This window comes from Tasmannia lanceolata, unplaced genomic scaffold (assembly GCF_043159265.1).
Source record: "Tasmannia lanceolata isolate RefF3 unplaced genomic scaffold, GAP_Taslan_0.1 ptg000008l, whole genome shotgun sequence".
NCBI classification, from domain to species: domain Eukaryota; kingdom Viridiplantae; phylum Streptophyta; class Magnoliopsida; order Canellales; family Winteraceae; genus Tasmannia; species Tasmannia lanceolata.
The window spans coordinates 57,931,122-57,944,624 of NW_027518685.1; the positions used below are offsets into that span (position 1 = coordinate 57,931,122).

Genomic DNA, 13,503 nt, shown 5'->3' on the forward strand with positions numbered 1-13,503 from the left:
GTCTACCCACCATTGTATTCCTGTTAGAAAATATTCATCCTACGGCTTGCTTATTGCCATGTGTACGGTAATTCGTTCATAAGTAATAACTAGTCCTTGGACATCATAAATCATTGAGTATTATATCATCACCAGCTCCCATGCTATAGCGTTAAAATTTTCATGTCTTAATCTTGCAAGGCCTATAAAATGGAGGTTTATATCAATTAAAGGTAGGGCTAGTAGCCATCTATATTCAAATACATGTCTAAGAGGACATTAATAACATTTTTTTCTTATAATAAGAGCACAGCTATCTTATATCTATCTATACTTATATATAAAGTTGAATGTTGCATGCTGAGGTTGTGCCACGTGGCACCTCCACTGCATTCCGAAATTCAAAAACGATTTAAGGGGATGTTGCACACCGTTTTAAAAGGTTGTGGGTCCAGTAGTGGCTACACGAGATACAAATAGATACGTACTAAAACGTCAAAAACGCTATTGAAAGCTCGTCTTTCCTTTTTATTTAGGTAAAGAGATAAGAAGGAATTTAACTCTATAATTACACACATTTTCTGTGTATAGCCTCTGTATTGGCAGCTTCGAAAGAAAAAAATTACACGCATCATCTGTGTATGTACGCCGTTTCTTTTGCTAACATGATTTAAAAACGCTTGATATTATAAAGGGAATGTTGCACACCGTGGGTTCGCCACGTGGCAGCCCCTCCTATACACCGAATTTCTTTTTTCCAAACAAACCCAATACGCAATGTGGAAGAAACCCAATACGCAATGTGGAAGAATTCCAATACGTTTTTTTGGCAAGCTTTCTCTTAGACTTTTCGTATTCCACCGTCATTGCAAGTTCTCTCTGTAAGCCGGGCGAATTTTCACACCTTTCCAGTTCCTATTAAAGAAGCAAACTGAAACGGCATAAATCATAAAGATTTGCTAGGTTAGAGGAAGATTAATGGCTTAAATCCCTCACTATTAAATGCCGAGAAAATGACCAAAAAAAAGGGCTTTGATATGAAAATGACCTGTCAAGGGAGAGAGTTGTAAATGACTAATGTAGAGTTATTTTGACGAGAATACCCTTACCGTACGTTTTTCTCTCTCTCTCTCTCTCTCTCCCTCTCTCTCTCTCCCCCTATCAAATCAAATTACAGGCTATGATTACCTTCAGCTGTTCTATTTTGAAATTTGAGAACCTCAAACCACTTTACAGTATACACCCACCTCTCTCTCTCTCTCTCTCTCTCTCTCTCTCTCTCTCTCTCCGGCGGTCTTCTCCAGCACTCTCTCTACCTCTCTCGCCGGTCCTCTTTCTCCCCGTCACCGACACAAAAGAGGTTGGTACCCCTCTCACTGTGACTTTCTCCTTCAGTTTTTTCAATTATTGTTCCCATAAAGTCTAGAAAACCCCTGAAGTTTGAGAAATAAATGGTTTGAAGCAATAATATTTGAGAATTCATTGGGTTCAAAACGTAATATATAACAAATCAGTTAACAAAACTCCTAATCTTTTTAAAGATCAATGGTTTATATAAATAATTTTTCTAAGATCAATGGTTTAAATCAATAATTTCTGAAACATTAATGGTTTAAACTAGTAAGTTTTGAAAAAAAATGGTTTAAATCAATATTTGTGAGAAATCGTTTTTTAAAACCCTTAATATATCGAAAATCAGTTGTAATTTTTCAAAGATCAATTGTTTAAACCAATAGTTTCTCAGAAATTTTTTTAAACCCATAATCTGCATGGTTTAAACCACAAATTTTTAGAAAATCAATTGGAAAATTCCTAATTTCTGCAAAATCAATTGTTTAAACCTACAGTTTGTGAGAAGTTATTGATTTAAACCACTAAGTTTTGAACTATTAATGGTTTAAACCAATAGTTTGGGTGAAATATCTGCTTTAAAACCTAAAATCTGTTGAGAAAACCCCTAATTATTAAACAATTAATGGTTTAAACCAACAATTGATAACAAATTATTGGTTTGAACCCCGCGTATTTTGTAAATCTGTTGATAAAGACCTACATTTTCACAAATCAATGGTTTAAACTTATAAGTTCACAGACATTATTGGTTGAAAACCCTAAATTGGGAGAAATCATTGGTTTAAACCCCTAATATTTCTGAAACCAATTAACAAAACCTCTGATTTTTAAAAAATCAATTGTTTAAAACCTATAGTTTCTAACCCATTATTAGTTTAAACCCCTACAGTTTGAGAAATAAATGGTTTGAAGCAATAATTTGTCAAAGATCAATGATTTAAACCACTAAAGTTTGAAAAATCAATGGTTTAAACCAATAATGTGTTAGATGTCATTGGTTTAAACCCATAATATTTTAGAACTCAGTTGAGAAAACTCCTAATTTTTCAAATATTAATGGTTTAAATCAATAATTTCTCACAGATTATTGGTTTACACTCCTAAAGTTTCAACAATCAATTGTTTAAACCAATAATGCGTGAGATATCATTGGTTTAAACCCCTAATATTTTAGAACTCAGTTGAGAAAACCCCTAATTTTTCAAATATTAATGGTTTAAACCAATAATTTCTCACAGATTATTTGTTTAGACCCCTAAAGTTCAAAAAATCAATTGTTTAAACCAATAATATGTGAGATGTCATTGGTTTAAACCCCTAATATTTTAGAACTCAGTTGAGAAAACCCATAAATTTTCAAATATCAAAGGTTTAAATCATTAATTTCTCACAGATTATTGGTTTACACACCTAAAGTTTGAACAATCAATTGTTTAAACCAATAATGTGTGAGATATCATTGGTTTAAACCCTTAATATTTTAGAACTCAGTTGAGAAAACCCATAATTTTTCAAATATCAATGGTTTAAATCAATAATTTCTCACAGATTATTTGTTTAGACCCCTAAAGTTTGAAAAATCAATTGTTTAAACCAATAATGTGTGAGATGTCATTGGTTTAAACCCCTAATATTTTAAAACTCAGTTGAGAAAATCCCTAATTTTTCAAATATCAATGGTTTAAATCAATAATTTCTCACAGATTATTGGTTTACACCCCTAAAGTTTGAACAATCAATTGTTTAAACCAATATGTGTGAGATGTCATTGGTTTAAACTCCTAATATTTTAGAACTCCGTTGAGAAAACCCATAATGTTTCAAATATCAATGGTTTAAATCAATAATTTCTCACAGATTATTTATTTAGACCCCTAAAGTTTGAAAAATCAATTGTTTAAACCAATATGTGTGAGATGTCATTGGTTTAAACCCCTAATATTTTAGAACTCCGTTGAGAAAACCCATAATGTTTCAAATATCAATGGTTTAAATCAATAATTTCTCACAGATTATTGGTTTACACCCCTAAAGTTTGAACAATCAATTGTTTAAACCAATAATGTGTGAGATATCATTGGTTTAAACCCCTAATATTTTAGTACTCAGTTGAGAAAACCCATAATTTTTCAAATATCAATGGTTTAAATCAATAATTTCTCACAGATTATTTGTTTAGACCCCTAAAGTTTGAAAAATCAATTGTTTAAACCAATAATGTGTGAGATGTCATTGGTTTAAACCCCTAATATTTTAGAACTCAGTTGAGAAAACCCATAATTTTTCAAATATCAATGGTTTAAATCAATAATTTCTCACAGATTATTGGTTTACACCCCTAAAGTTTGAACAATCAATTATTTAAACCAATAATGTGTGAGATATCATTGGTTTAAACCCCTAATATTTTAGAACTCAGTTGAGAAAACCCATAATTTTTCAAATATCAATGGTTTAAATAAATAATTACTCACAAATTATTTGTTTAGACCCCTAAAGTTTGAACAATCAATTGTTTAAACCAATAATGTGTGAGATGTCATTGGTTTAAACCTCTAATATTTTAGAACTCAGTTGAGAAAACTCCTAATGTTTCAAATATCAATGGTTTAAATCAATAATTGCTCACACATTAATGGTTTAAACCAATATTTGTGAGAAACCATTGTTTAAAACTCTTAATATATATAAAATCAGTTGTAATGTTTCAAAGATCAGTGGTTTAAACCAATAGTTTCTCAGAAATTAATGGTTTAAACCCATAAACTATTGAAAATCAATGGTTTAAACCAATAATTGTTAAGAAATCATTCGTTCAAACCCTTAGAATTTGGGAAATCAATTGAGAGAACCCTTAAACTTTGAAAGGTCAATGGTTTAAACCAATAATTTATCAGAAATTATATGTTTAAAAATATAATATTTCTGAAATCAGTTGAGATAACCTCTAATTTTTGAGAAATCAATGGTTTAAACATATAATTTGTGAGACATTATTGGTTTAAATCCCAAAAGTTTGGAAAAAACAAAAAAATAATGGTTTAAACCAATTTTTTTTGAGAAATTAGTTGTTTTAAACACAGAACTTTGAGAAATCAGTTGAGAAAGCCCATAATTGTTAAAAAATCACTGGTTTAAACCACCATTCGATTGCTTCCTTTGTAGGGGCATAAACCACCATTCGATTGGTTTACTCCAAAGTACTATTCCATTGCATTGCACCAATACTAACCTCCCTTCCATGGAAAGGTATGTAGTTCTCTTTCCATTCTCCTGTCTTTCCATTTTTAGCACATTTAAATTGCTTTAAACAACTTCTAATCAGTGTTTAATTTTGTCTTTATAGGAGAGAGGAACGAAGGGCTTCTTTTGTCTTACACATCGACGGCATTCTAAAGGATGTGGTATCATTTGAATACGTCGGCGGGAAGATGTTGCCTCTTATTGTGGGTCGGAGAACAAAATATAGAGACTTTGAGAATCTAATTTATAGCAAAATTGGGACCAATCGAAGTGAGGTTTCTCTATCTATAAAGTGTCGATATGTTTTCGACTCATCTCAGATCATCTTATATGATATTCGAAATGACGACGACCTTGATCTAGTAATGATGCTCTTTGATAGTACGGTCATTAACACTTTGAGCCTATATGTAACTAAAGAGTTCAGATTCGGAGGAAACAATTCTACGGAGCCTACGATTCCTTCCTCATTTGCAGAGGCTTCGAGGCCGAATATTAGTAGTCCCCATGGTTCCTGCATCACCGATTCTAACGGCCGTTGCTCGAAAAGAGAAAAGAACGCTTGGCTGTATTCATACCATACATCGGTAAATTATAGTATTGAACAATTGTTGGGTGCGATTAATCTTCATTCCTTTCATTTGTAAATCAATTGCTTTAACTTTAATTGGCTACCGATCTGCAGGTATGAAGTGGACTTGAATCAGGATTTTGAAGATCCCACTTTAAATGAGACCGACGCGACTGAGACTTAGTTTGAGAAAACCCAACCAGGCAGAAACGATTGGGACTTGTGTTGGAATTTTGGAGGTGATATTCATGCTATTGATTTGGTTCGACCAAACGATGGCAGTAATAACGACGATGAAGAGAACTTCGGTTATGATGAAGAGGACTTCATGTATGATGAAGAGGACTTCGGTGACGATGATGAGATGGGTGATGAGGAGGAGGATGAACCTACTAATTATCTAGGCGATGCTTTGGGAAATACCAATATAAGGTAGCCGATGGAAGCGGATGAAATGGTTGTAGGGGGTGATGAAGTAAATGTGATCGTGGGACCTCAGGATTTCACAGTCGGGGCAATGTTCCCAAATCTTAAAGTCTTTCAGAAGAGAGTCACAGAGTACGCAATCCGGCATCGGTTTGTGTTTGTCCCACAAGAGACAAATCCCACAAAGTACGGCGTTAGATGCAAGGATCGTACATGCCCATGGCGTATCACAGGGACCACTTATACATATTATGTTAAGGTAAAAACATTTATCCCTCAGCACACATGCTCAAGCACAATGAAAAGGAACGATCATCCCATGGCCACTGCAAAGTGGGCTGCTGAGTGCTCTCTAGCCTTATTCGAAAGCCCAGAAGATGTTGGCGCTCCTATGATAAGACGGTACATCAAGGCCCACTGGAGTATAACAATGTCGTATCGAAAAGCCCATATGGCAAAGATGATCATACAGGTGTGGACCCCGATCCGAGATGGGCGGCGTGAGGGAACTGGTCCCTGACACCCTCTGGATCATCCACGTGTGAAGGAGAGCTCTGCCAAGGAACTCTCGAAACGGATGCCACCCTCATAGCATAGCACGAGTGGCGATGTAAAAAGAAAGAGATATGTCTTGATCCGGAATCGAGGTTCGAAACCGAGACATACCTAAAATAAACTCAGAGTCGCCATCCATGGATATGCCATGGAACCCTAAAATCAAATCCTCTGTGCAATGGATAACCAGAAATATATATGGGTTCGTGCCTGGTTACGAATGGGGAAGGTCTGAGAGCACCCCCGATTCGTCCGAGTGCAAGCACTTGGTCTCTTATGCCATTTATTATTAACTCCAAAGAAGTTTGGGTAAAAATCATGTGAAATGGGATCATTTCGATTCTTCTCTTCAATTTCTTCTGGCTCGTGGCTTCTGTTCAGAGGGAATCAAAAAAACCAGTGGTGGGAAAAAGGTATTTCGATTATGTGGGGCTCAAGGAGATTGTTGCAAATTATCCTCATCGGAGAAACTTGCCCGATGAAGAAATCTCCAAAGGTTAGCTGCTTTTTTCTTATTCAAGAATCTTGTAACAGTACCAGTCGGACGATCTTGGTATGAATGAATATTTAATTCTCATCTTGCCAAAATGTAGTTGATAGCTGTCCCATCATGTTACAGGAAATCTAACTCGCTTAGCGTTGATTGATTTCTTGAGGGGCCTCGTTGAATTTGATCCAGTTAAGCGGTGGTCACCTCTGCAGGTTGTTGAACTTTACTTGCCCTCTTGCCCCAGTGATTGTCATTGTCATCACCTTTCAGATTTTGCTTCTATTTTCATTTGTCAGTTTAGTTGTTCTTGATTGATAGTTTAAATTTCTATCCTTGCAGGCGATGCAACATCCTTTTGTGACTGGGGAACCGTTCACATGCCCGTATAAACCTCCCCCAGAAACACCTTGCAAGGTGAGTGCACTTATTTATCTATTTGGAATCTCGGTTCTTTTATGAGTTCTCGTTCTTGTTCTACTATTTTTTACTGTCTGCCTTGAGCCACTTAGCAAGTCAAGGATTTATTCACCTGTGTGTCTAGATTGACATTGTTTTATCTTCGACCAAGCAATGCTTCCTTTATTTAGTCCAAAAAACCCCTTTGGGAACTGGGAAAAGGTACACACTTTGTCTTTCTGGTACACTGTACCCTTCATGTTTTAAAAGTGACAATCACAACTAGATTTCTTGGTACTGTGTGCATTGGTGTAGCGGATTTGTGTATCTTCCAGAAGAATCGTAGGTGCTGAGTGCTGTACCCATGATGTTGAGGCAATTAAACAATTCAAAACCTGGCCGTCTGCTGGCTTGTACTGTTTCAAGGGCACCATTTTGGATGGATCAATAATGTGTGACTGTTCCTATGTTTTTTAGGCTGTTAGCCAGAATATTATGGTGGAAGACCATAACCTAGGTGGAGGTCATTGGTTCGTGGCTGGTCTCTCTCCTCAGGTCAGCATACTGCTCCTTAATAAACCCCTACTGCTAACTTTTTAGATCCCATGTATATTCTTGTTGGCAGGGGTTAATCTTCTTACACTCCAGTAGTTTGAGCTGGCAATATTTTAACTGTTTAGATCTTCGTAATATAAGAATGTTAAAATCTGTTCTACCAATATAGGTTGCAAAAGTGAGCAAGGGTTCTTTGCAGAACAGCCCTCGTTTTCAGATGGCTCCTTTTTCTCATACCAGTAGCTATGGAAGTTTGGGAAGTCATGGCAGTTATAATGATAGTGTTGGTCTTGGAGGCAGCTATGGAAGTTATGGGGACAGTAATATGTATATGTATTATCCGTCTGTTTGTTCATCTGGACTCAACAGCCACTCACCGGGTCGAGCATCAATACTTGGACCTAGTCCAGATGCAATGAGGAATTCTCAGCTCCCTCATGGAAATGGATTTGGTGTGAGTCCATCCACTGGAACTTTTGGGCCAATGTCCCTAAGGGCTAGTCCCTCACAATTTACTCCTCCAAGTTCCCAAATTCAGGTTTCAGCCAGTTCTCCTGGAAAGTATGGTCCATCATCCCCAGCAAGAGGTAGTGTTCATGGATCCCCTTTTGGCAAGGGGGCTGCAGTAGGCCAATATAACAGAAGAAGAATTTTAGGATATCCTGGAACTTATGAGAGAGCATTATCTCAACACTGGCAGGGGGGCATCACACTGACAGTATCAACAGTAGTCACACTGATGGGAATTCTCGAGGGCACGTCGTCGGCTCACCTCGAAATATGCAGTCGGCTTCTAATCTTCCAAGCTGGCGGCAGCAAAGGAATGGATATTCCTCAGGGTTGTCATCAAACATTCATCAGAACACTCCGTTATTCTTTCCACTCAGTTCACAGGTGGCTGTCTGTCTACCTAAGCATGCATTTCCTGAGGATAAAAATAATAAACACATAAAATAAAATGAAAAAGGTGTCACCTAAGCACAGCTAGGTTATGGGTGACATGCCTAATGGGTGTCTAAGTTCTGATGTGCAAACACATGCAAGATATAGCTAAAGGTATAGGATCAGTACAAGAAAGTAAGAAAACATATCAAATCATACAATAACTACACAACAAATCCTAAGACTCTAAATTATTAGCCCGAGTCTTCAGATGGTCTGGTATTCATCCAAAGAAGCCTACGTATCCCCGCCTCCACGAGAATCAAGGCAACGTAGTTCTTCGCGCCTATTCTAAGCTATGATGCCTAAGACACATAGACCTCTATCCTAGACTCGATCTAAAAGACCGGACCAGTTATTAAAATTTCTTGTACGATTATTTAAATTCCAGTGAATTGTGGATTTAAGGACACCCTATATGCCCTAACTAAATGCAGGTTAGCCCTAAGCTAATGCAGGTGGTTCCTAGAACCTATGTATAACTAGGCTGTCTTTCCTAAGGAAAACAAAGGGGACTAACGCATCATATTCTAGTCATCAGTCGGCGATGTGAATCACCAACTGACCGGACGGAGGCGCTCCTATAACTCTAGGACAAACCCCTAACTCTAAAACGAATACAAACAAGCATACAACAAATCAAAGACAAACTCCTAACTCTAAAACTCTCTATCTAGGACAAACTCCTAACTCTAGGGGAAGATCTTGTTGAAAATAAGGTTTTGAAGAAAAATGGTTAAAACATTTATTTACAAAGTTTGGCTGGACCTGAGATAAGAATCTCAAGCTGCACTATGTACCTCGTGGAAGAGGATCAAGCCAACGTAGTTCGAGAATCGAACTCTCCTAATTAAAACCTAACACTCCAAATGATTTAAGAGTTTTTAATGTTTTTCAAATGTTTTTGATATTTTTGAAGTTTTCAAATGCTTTTGAAGTTTAAAGAGTTTCCACCCTTTTGGTCAAAGACCTAAGGGAAAATACAAAGCAAAACCCTAGGGCCAAACCCCTGGGGCTAACAGGGGAAACCCCTAAACCAGGTAAACTAACGCCAAAGACGAGGGGATGATCTAAGATCACAAATAAGAAAAAACTCTAATGAGATTGTGCTAGCCTCTAACAAAGAAGAGCGACGACAACACTAAGGAGAAACTCCTAACTAAAAATACTACCAAAAGCAAAGGTAAATGAGTCAAAGACTCTCGAATAACACTCCTAAAAGGACAAATGAGTCAAGGACTCTCTAATAACACCACTAAAAAGTATAAATGAGCCAAAGACTCTCTAATAACACCACTAAAAAGGATAAATGAGCCAAAGACTCTCTAATAAAAACAAATGAGTCAAAGACTCTCCACTAACACTGCTAAGCAGGACAACTGAGTCAAAGACTCCCTAACAAGGACAAATGAGTCAAAGACTCTCTAATAATATCAACTAAGAGACGAGTGAGTCAAAGACTCTCTAATAATACCAACTAAGAAAACGAGTGAGTCAAAGACTCTCTAATAAAGCCACCAAAAGGACAAACGAGTCAAAGACTCTCTAATGAAACTACTAAAGGATGAATGAGTCAAAGACTCGCTCCAAAAGAAGGGGGACCTTTAACATGAGGCTGAATAAGCCTTCTAAAAGAGAAACTCACTATCAAGACAAAGCCTGTCCCCCTAAGAAAGTATGACTTTCCAGCGAGACAGAGCTTGTCTCCCCAAAGATGCAACTAAATTCTAATGAGACAGTGTGTGTCTCCTATGGGTTAAATTTCTATAAAACTATAAAAGAGCCCCCTAAGGGATAGATTCTAAAATGACAAGGCATGTCTCCGAAGGAGAATCGCCTTAATGAGACCGAGGGTGTCTCCTAATGGGGGGCAGATAACTCTCTCATTGTCCTTGCAATGAGGAAGAGATGAACTACTATCTAATGGTGTCTAAAAAGACTAAGTAAGTTTACTAAACTAAGAGGGGAAACCTATTTGGACTAAGCAAGTCCCCTGAGGATGGGCTTGCTCTATAGAGACACAAATTGTCTCTCTAAAGGGGAGGCTCTAGACAATGAGGCTTGCTACCAGAGGGGAGCTGCCTAGCAAGACAACCATGTCTCTAAAAAGGAAACCACTAATGAGACCACTAGGGTCTTCTAAATGAAAGGAAAAAAAAAATCTATCTAAAGATGTCTAAAAGACTTGGAAAGTCTACTAAATGGAGAGGGGAACACTACTCGGACTAAGCAAGTCCCCTAAAATAAAGGGCTTGGGCTAGCGCCTTCATCACCATTGCCTTGCAATGATAAGGAAATCTAATACCCAAAAGGGATGTCTAAAAGACTTAGATAGTCTCCTAAAAAAGAAGGGGAAATGCTATTAGGACTTTGGCAAGTCACCTAAATGATAGGCTAGACATTTAAAATATTTGATCAAAAAGATCACAAGATAAGCAAAACAAAGTGATGTTTTGGCAGAGGATTCAAAGCTCGCCTGCTATACCTACAAATTCAAAACTTAAACTTGAATTTCCGACCATATAATGCATTCAGTGCAAAATTTTCTCCAATGAATTACTCAGTAAAATAATGAGAACCGAAAAGGTAGTATCATCACCAAAATATGCAACATAAAAATTTTAGTACCATTATCTTGGAATCGAATCAACTATTATTAACCACAATGCCTGATCAAGGAAAGAATGTGAAACCTGCTATTATTAAGAATATGAAACCTGCTATTATGCTTTGACCATGACATATATGGACAGGACCACCATCTCACTTTGCCGAAGAAATGTTCAAAAAGGATCAACACAAATCATGACCAACTTGTTACAAGTTTCCAATCAAAGGAAAAATTTGCCACAGATCAATGAGAGAAATATCACTAATCTCAAACTATGCATAACCTTAGTTTATCAGATGAATTATTTTTTAGAGATGAATTTCCAGCTTCAAAACAAAGTATTGTCTACGCTATCTATAGGAAAAATCACCATAGGGGCAGCAAAAATCTCAGTCACGCATATCTACTGCATTCAACACTTTGATTTTCTAATCATTCAAACTCTATAGATCAAGCTACAAGTGAATAAGCAGACTGGGTAAAATAGAAAAACAGGGCTGGACCATAGATGAAAAGGTTGAATTATAGGCTAATTCACGGTATGAACCTGTACAAAATAGGGACAGCATTATGGGCTTATTCTGTGCCCCAAAACAGGGACTGCATTATAATTTGAAATTTATTTTTCAAAGTCCAACTCTTATCCGAACCCAGCTAAGACTAAGATCTCTAAATTCCTGATTTAGGAAGCATAGTATGCCATTATGACAAACTATTCTAATCCATCATTTCATGCAACATTAGCCTAATAAATTTTATGAACCAATAATATTTCATACGCATGCAGCTGCACATTTGAGCTAGCACCCTGGTATTTAAAGCATGCTAGAACATTAGTGATTAAAAAGAAGCAATTTTCACACAGGAATCACATCAAACTTTATCAAGTAAACACTCAAAGCGAATTTTTACAAATCACAAAGAATTATTGCTGAATCTCAACAATATATTGATCAAATACAAATAAACAGACTTCCAAGAAAGACTGCATTTCATCATATCAATGTTATCGAGTAATGAACAAACCCTATATAAATTGATATCATGGATTTGAATAAACTTATACTATTCAATACACCGTCATTATCTCTCTTTTGAAGACCAGAGCAAGGGAAAATCATATTTGAAAGGGTAAGAAACTTTGGAGCATATCCCTCTATATTGCTTACCTCTTTGCCTTATCCAAAGACACATCCATAAAAAAAAAAAAATCGTGCATTTCAGGGCAGCCACATGAATCAGTGAAAACCAAACTTGTGTATGAACTTGATTTTTCAGTTACAAACAAAATGGCAACCGAGCAACATGACAACATAGGGTAACAAATCCACTTGAAATTGATATTGTCTAAATTGTGCTAATTCCACTAACCTTTTATAACTTGCAAACATTTGGGATTCTCTGGTAATCACGAGAAAATCCTCATAAAATGATTTACCCAGAAAAGGAAAAGAATAAACTAGGTGCATGCAACTAGGAAAACCTAGTGATGCCAGCATAAATGACCGAGATCTTTCTATTAACATTTTTGTGTCCATCTCCAAATTTTCTTCAAATATGTACAGACCTATTAATTCATAAACAGAATACTCATTTTGGAAATGGGCATGAGAAGAACTTTTTATCATCCAAAAATGCTCCAGAAATTTATCACAATTTCTAAACCAAAGCAAAAACGAATTCAACAAAGCAGATATGCATTTTTTTTTCTTTAAAAAAAAAAAAAACGTCAATGCACACTAGAAATCCTACACTATGACAAGCTCAAAATCATAATAACGTGTTCATTATATACAACAACAACTATTCAAAAATAAAAATAAAAAATAAAAAATAAAATAAAAGAAAACTCACCTGATGAAACGAGAATCCCGATCCCTTTGATTTTTCCACTTGCCTTTTCCTTCGACAGATCTTAGATTTAGGATTTACAAGAAATAATCCAGATATACAAAAATTGGATCAATGGTTTCTACCAAAGAAAATAAATGGATCTGAAATCCTAGCCTAGATCTTAGAGTTCTAATTTGTGAAAAAGAAGGATCTAAGGCAATAAAGGAGAGTAACGATGAAGAAAATCAAAAAAATAAGATTGCAGAGATGTTGATCGGAAAAATTGACCAGAGATCTACTCAGAGAAGAGATCGAAAATGAGGAAATAATGGAGATGACCAAAAATTTCACCAGAGAACAATATTAAATCTTAGATCTGTGAGGATTTGAATCGAATATTAACAGATCTAACACTTAAAAAGCTAATTTCAAGTTATTGAGGAATCATCGGATTCTAATGAGATTACCGGAGAAAATAGAGAAGAGGACAAGATAAAATTGCCAGATTCCAGCAAACCTTGCCGGAATTAATGGAATTAGGTGCGAATC

The 13,503-nt window shown here is 36.2% G+C and overlaps 1 protein-coding gene and 1 long non-coding RNA gene across 2 annotated transcripts; one reads left to right on the top strand and one right to left on the bottom strand.

Moving 5' to 3' along the window:
• Positions 1-474: 474 nt before the first annotated feature.
• On the bottom strand, positions 475-13,087 carry LOC143883672 (uncharacterized). The gene is made up of 2 exons (XR_013252475.1): positions 12,976-13,087; positions 475-894 (listed from the first exon to the last, which is right to left on the bottom strand). It is a non-coding gene; the product is annotated as an uncharacterized LOC143883672 (long non-coding RNA).
• Positions 6,509-11,319, top strand: LOC143885584 (dual specificity protein kinase YAK1 homolog). The gene is made up of 6 exons (XM_077389796.1): positions 6,509-6,623; positions 6,721-6,829; positions 6,957-7,235; positions 7,329-7,568; positions 7,738-8,407; positions 11,264-11,319. The coding sequence occupies exons 4-6, from the start codon at positions 7,509-7,511 to the stop codon at positions 11,317-11,319; spliced, it is 786 nt and encodes a 261-aa protein (XP_077245911.1). The 5' UTR covers positions 6,509-6,623; positions 6,721-6,829; positions 6,957-7,235; positions 7,329-7,508.
• Positions 13,088-13,503: the final 416 nt, after the last annotated feature.

Excerpts from the sequence above, each read along its gene's own strand:
- LOC143885584 (XM_077389796.1), top strand. The coding sequence starts at position 7,509 with ATGGTGGAAGACCATAACCTAGGTGGAGGTCATTGGTTCGTGGCTGGT. Across the intron at positions 7,569-7,737 it reads TGGCTGGTCTCTCTCCTCAG|GTTGCAAAAGTGAGCAAGGG; the intron begins GTCAGCATACTG and ends CTACCAATATAG. Across the intron at positions 8,408-11,263 it reads AGGAATGGATATTCCTCAGG|GACCACCATCTCACTTTGCC; the intron begins GTTGTCATCAAA and ends ATATATGGACAG.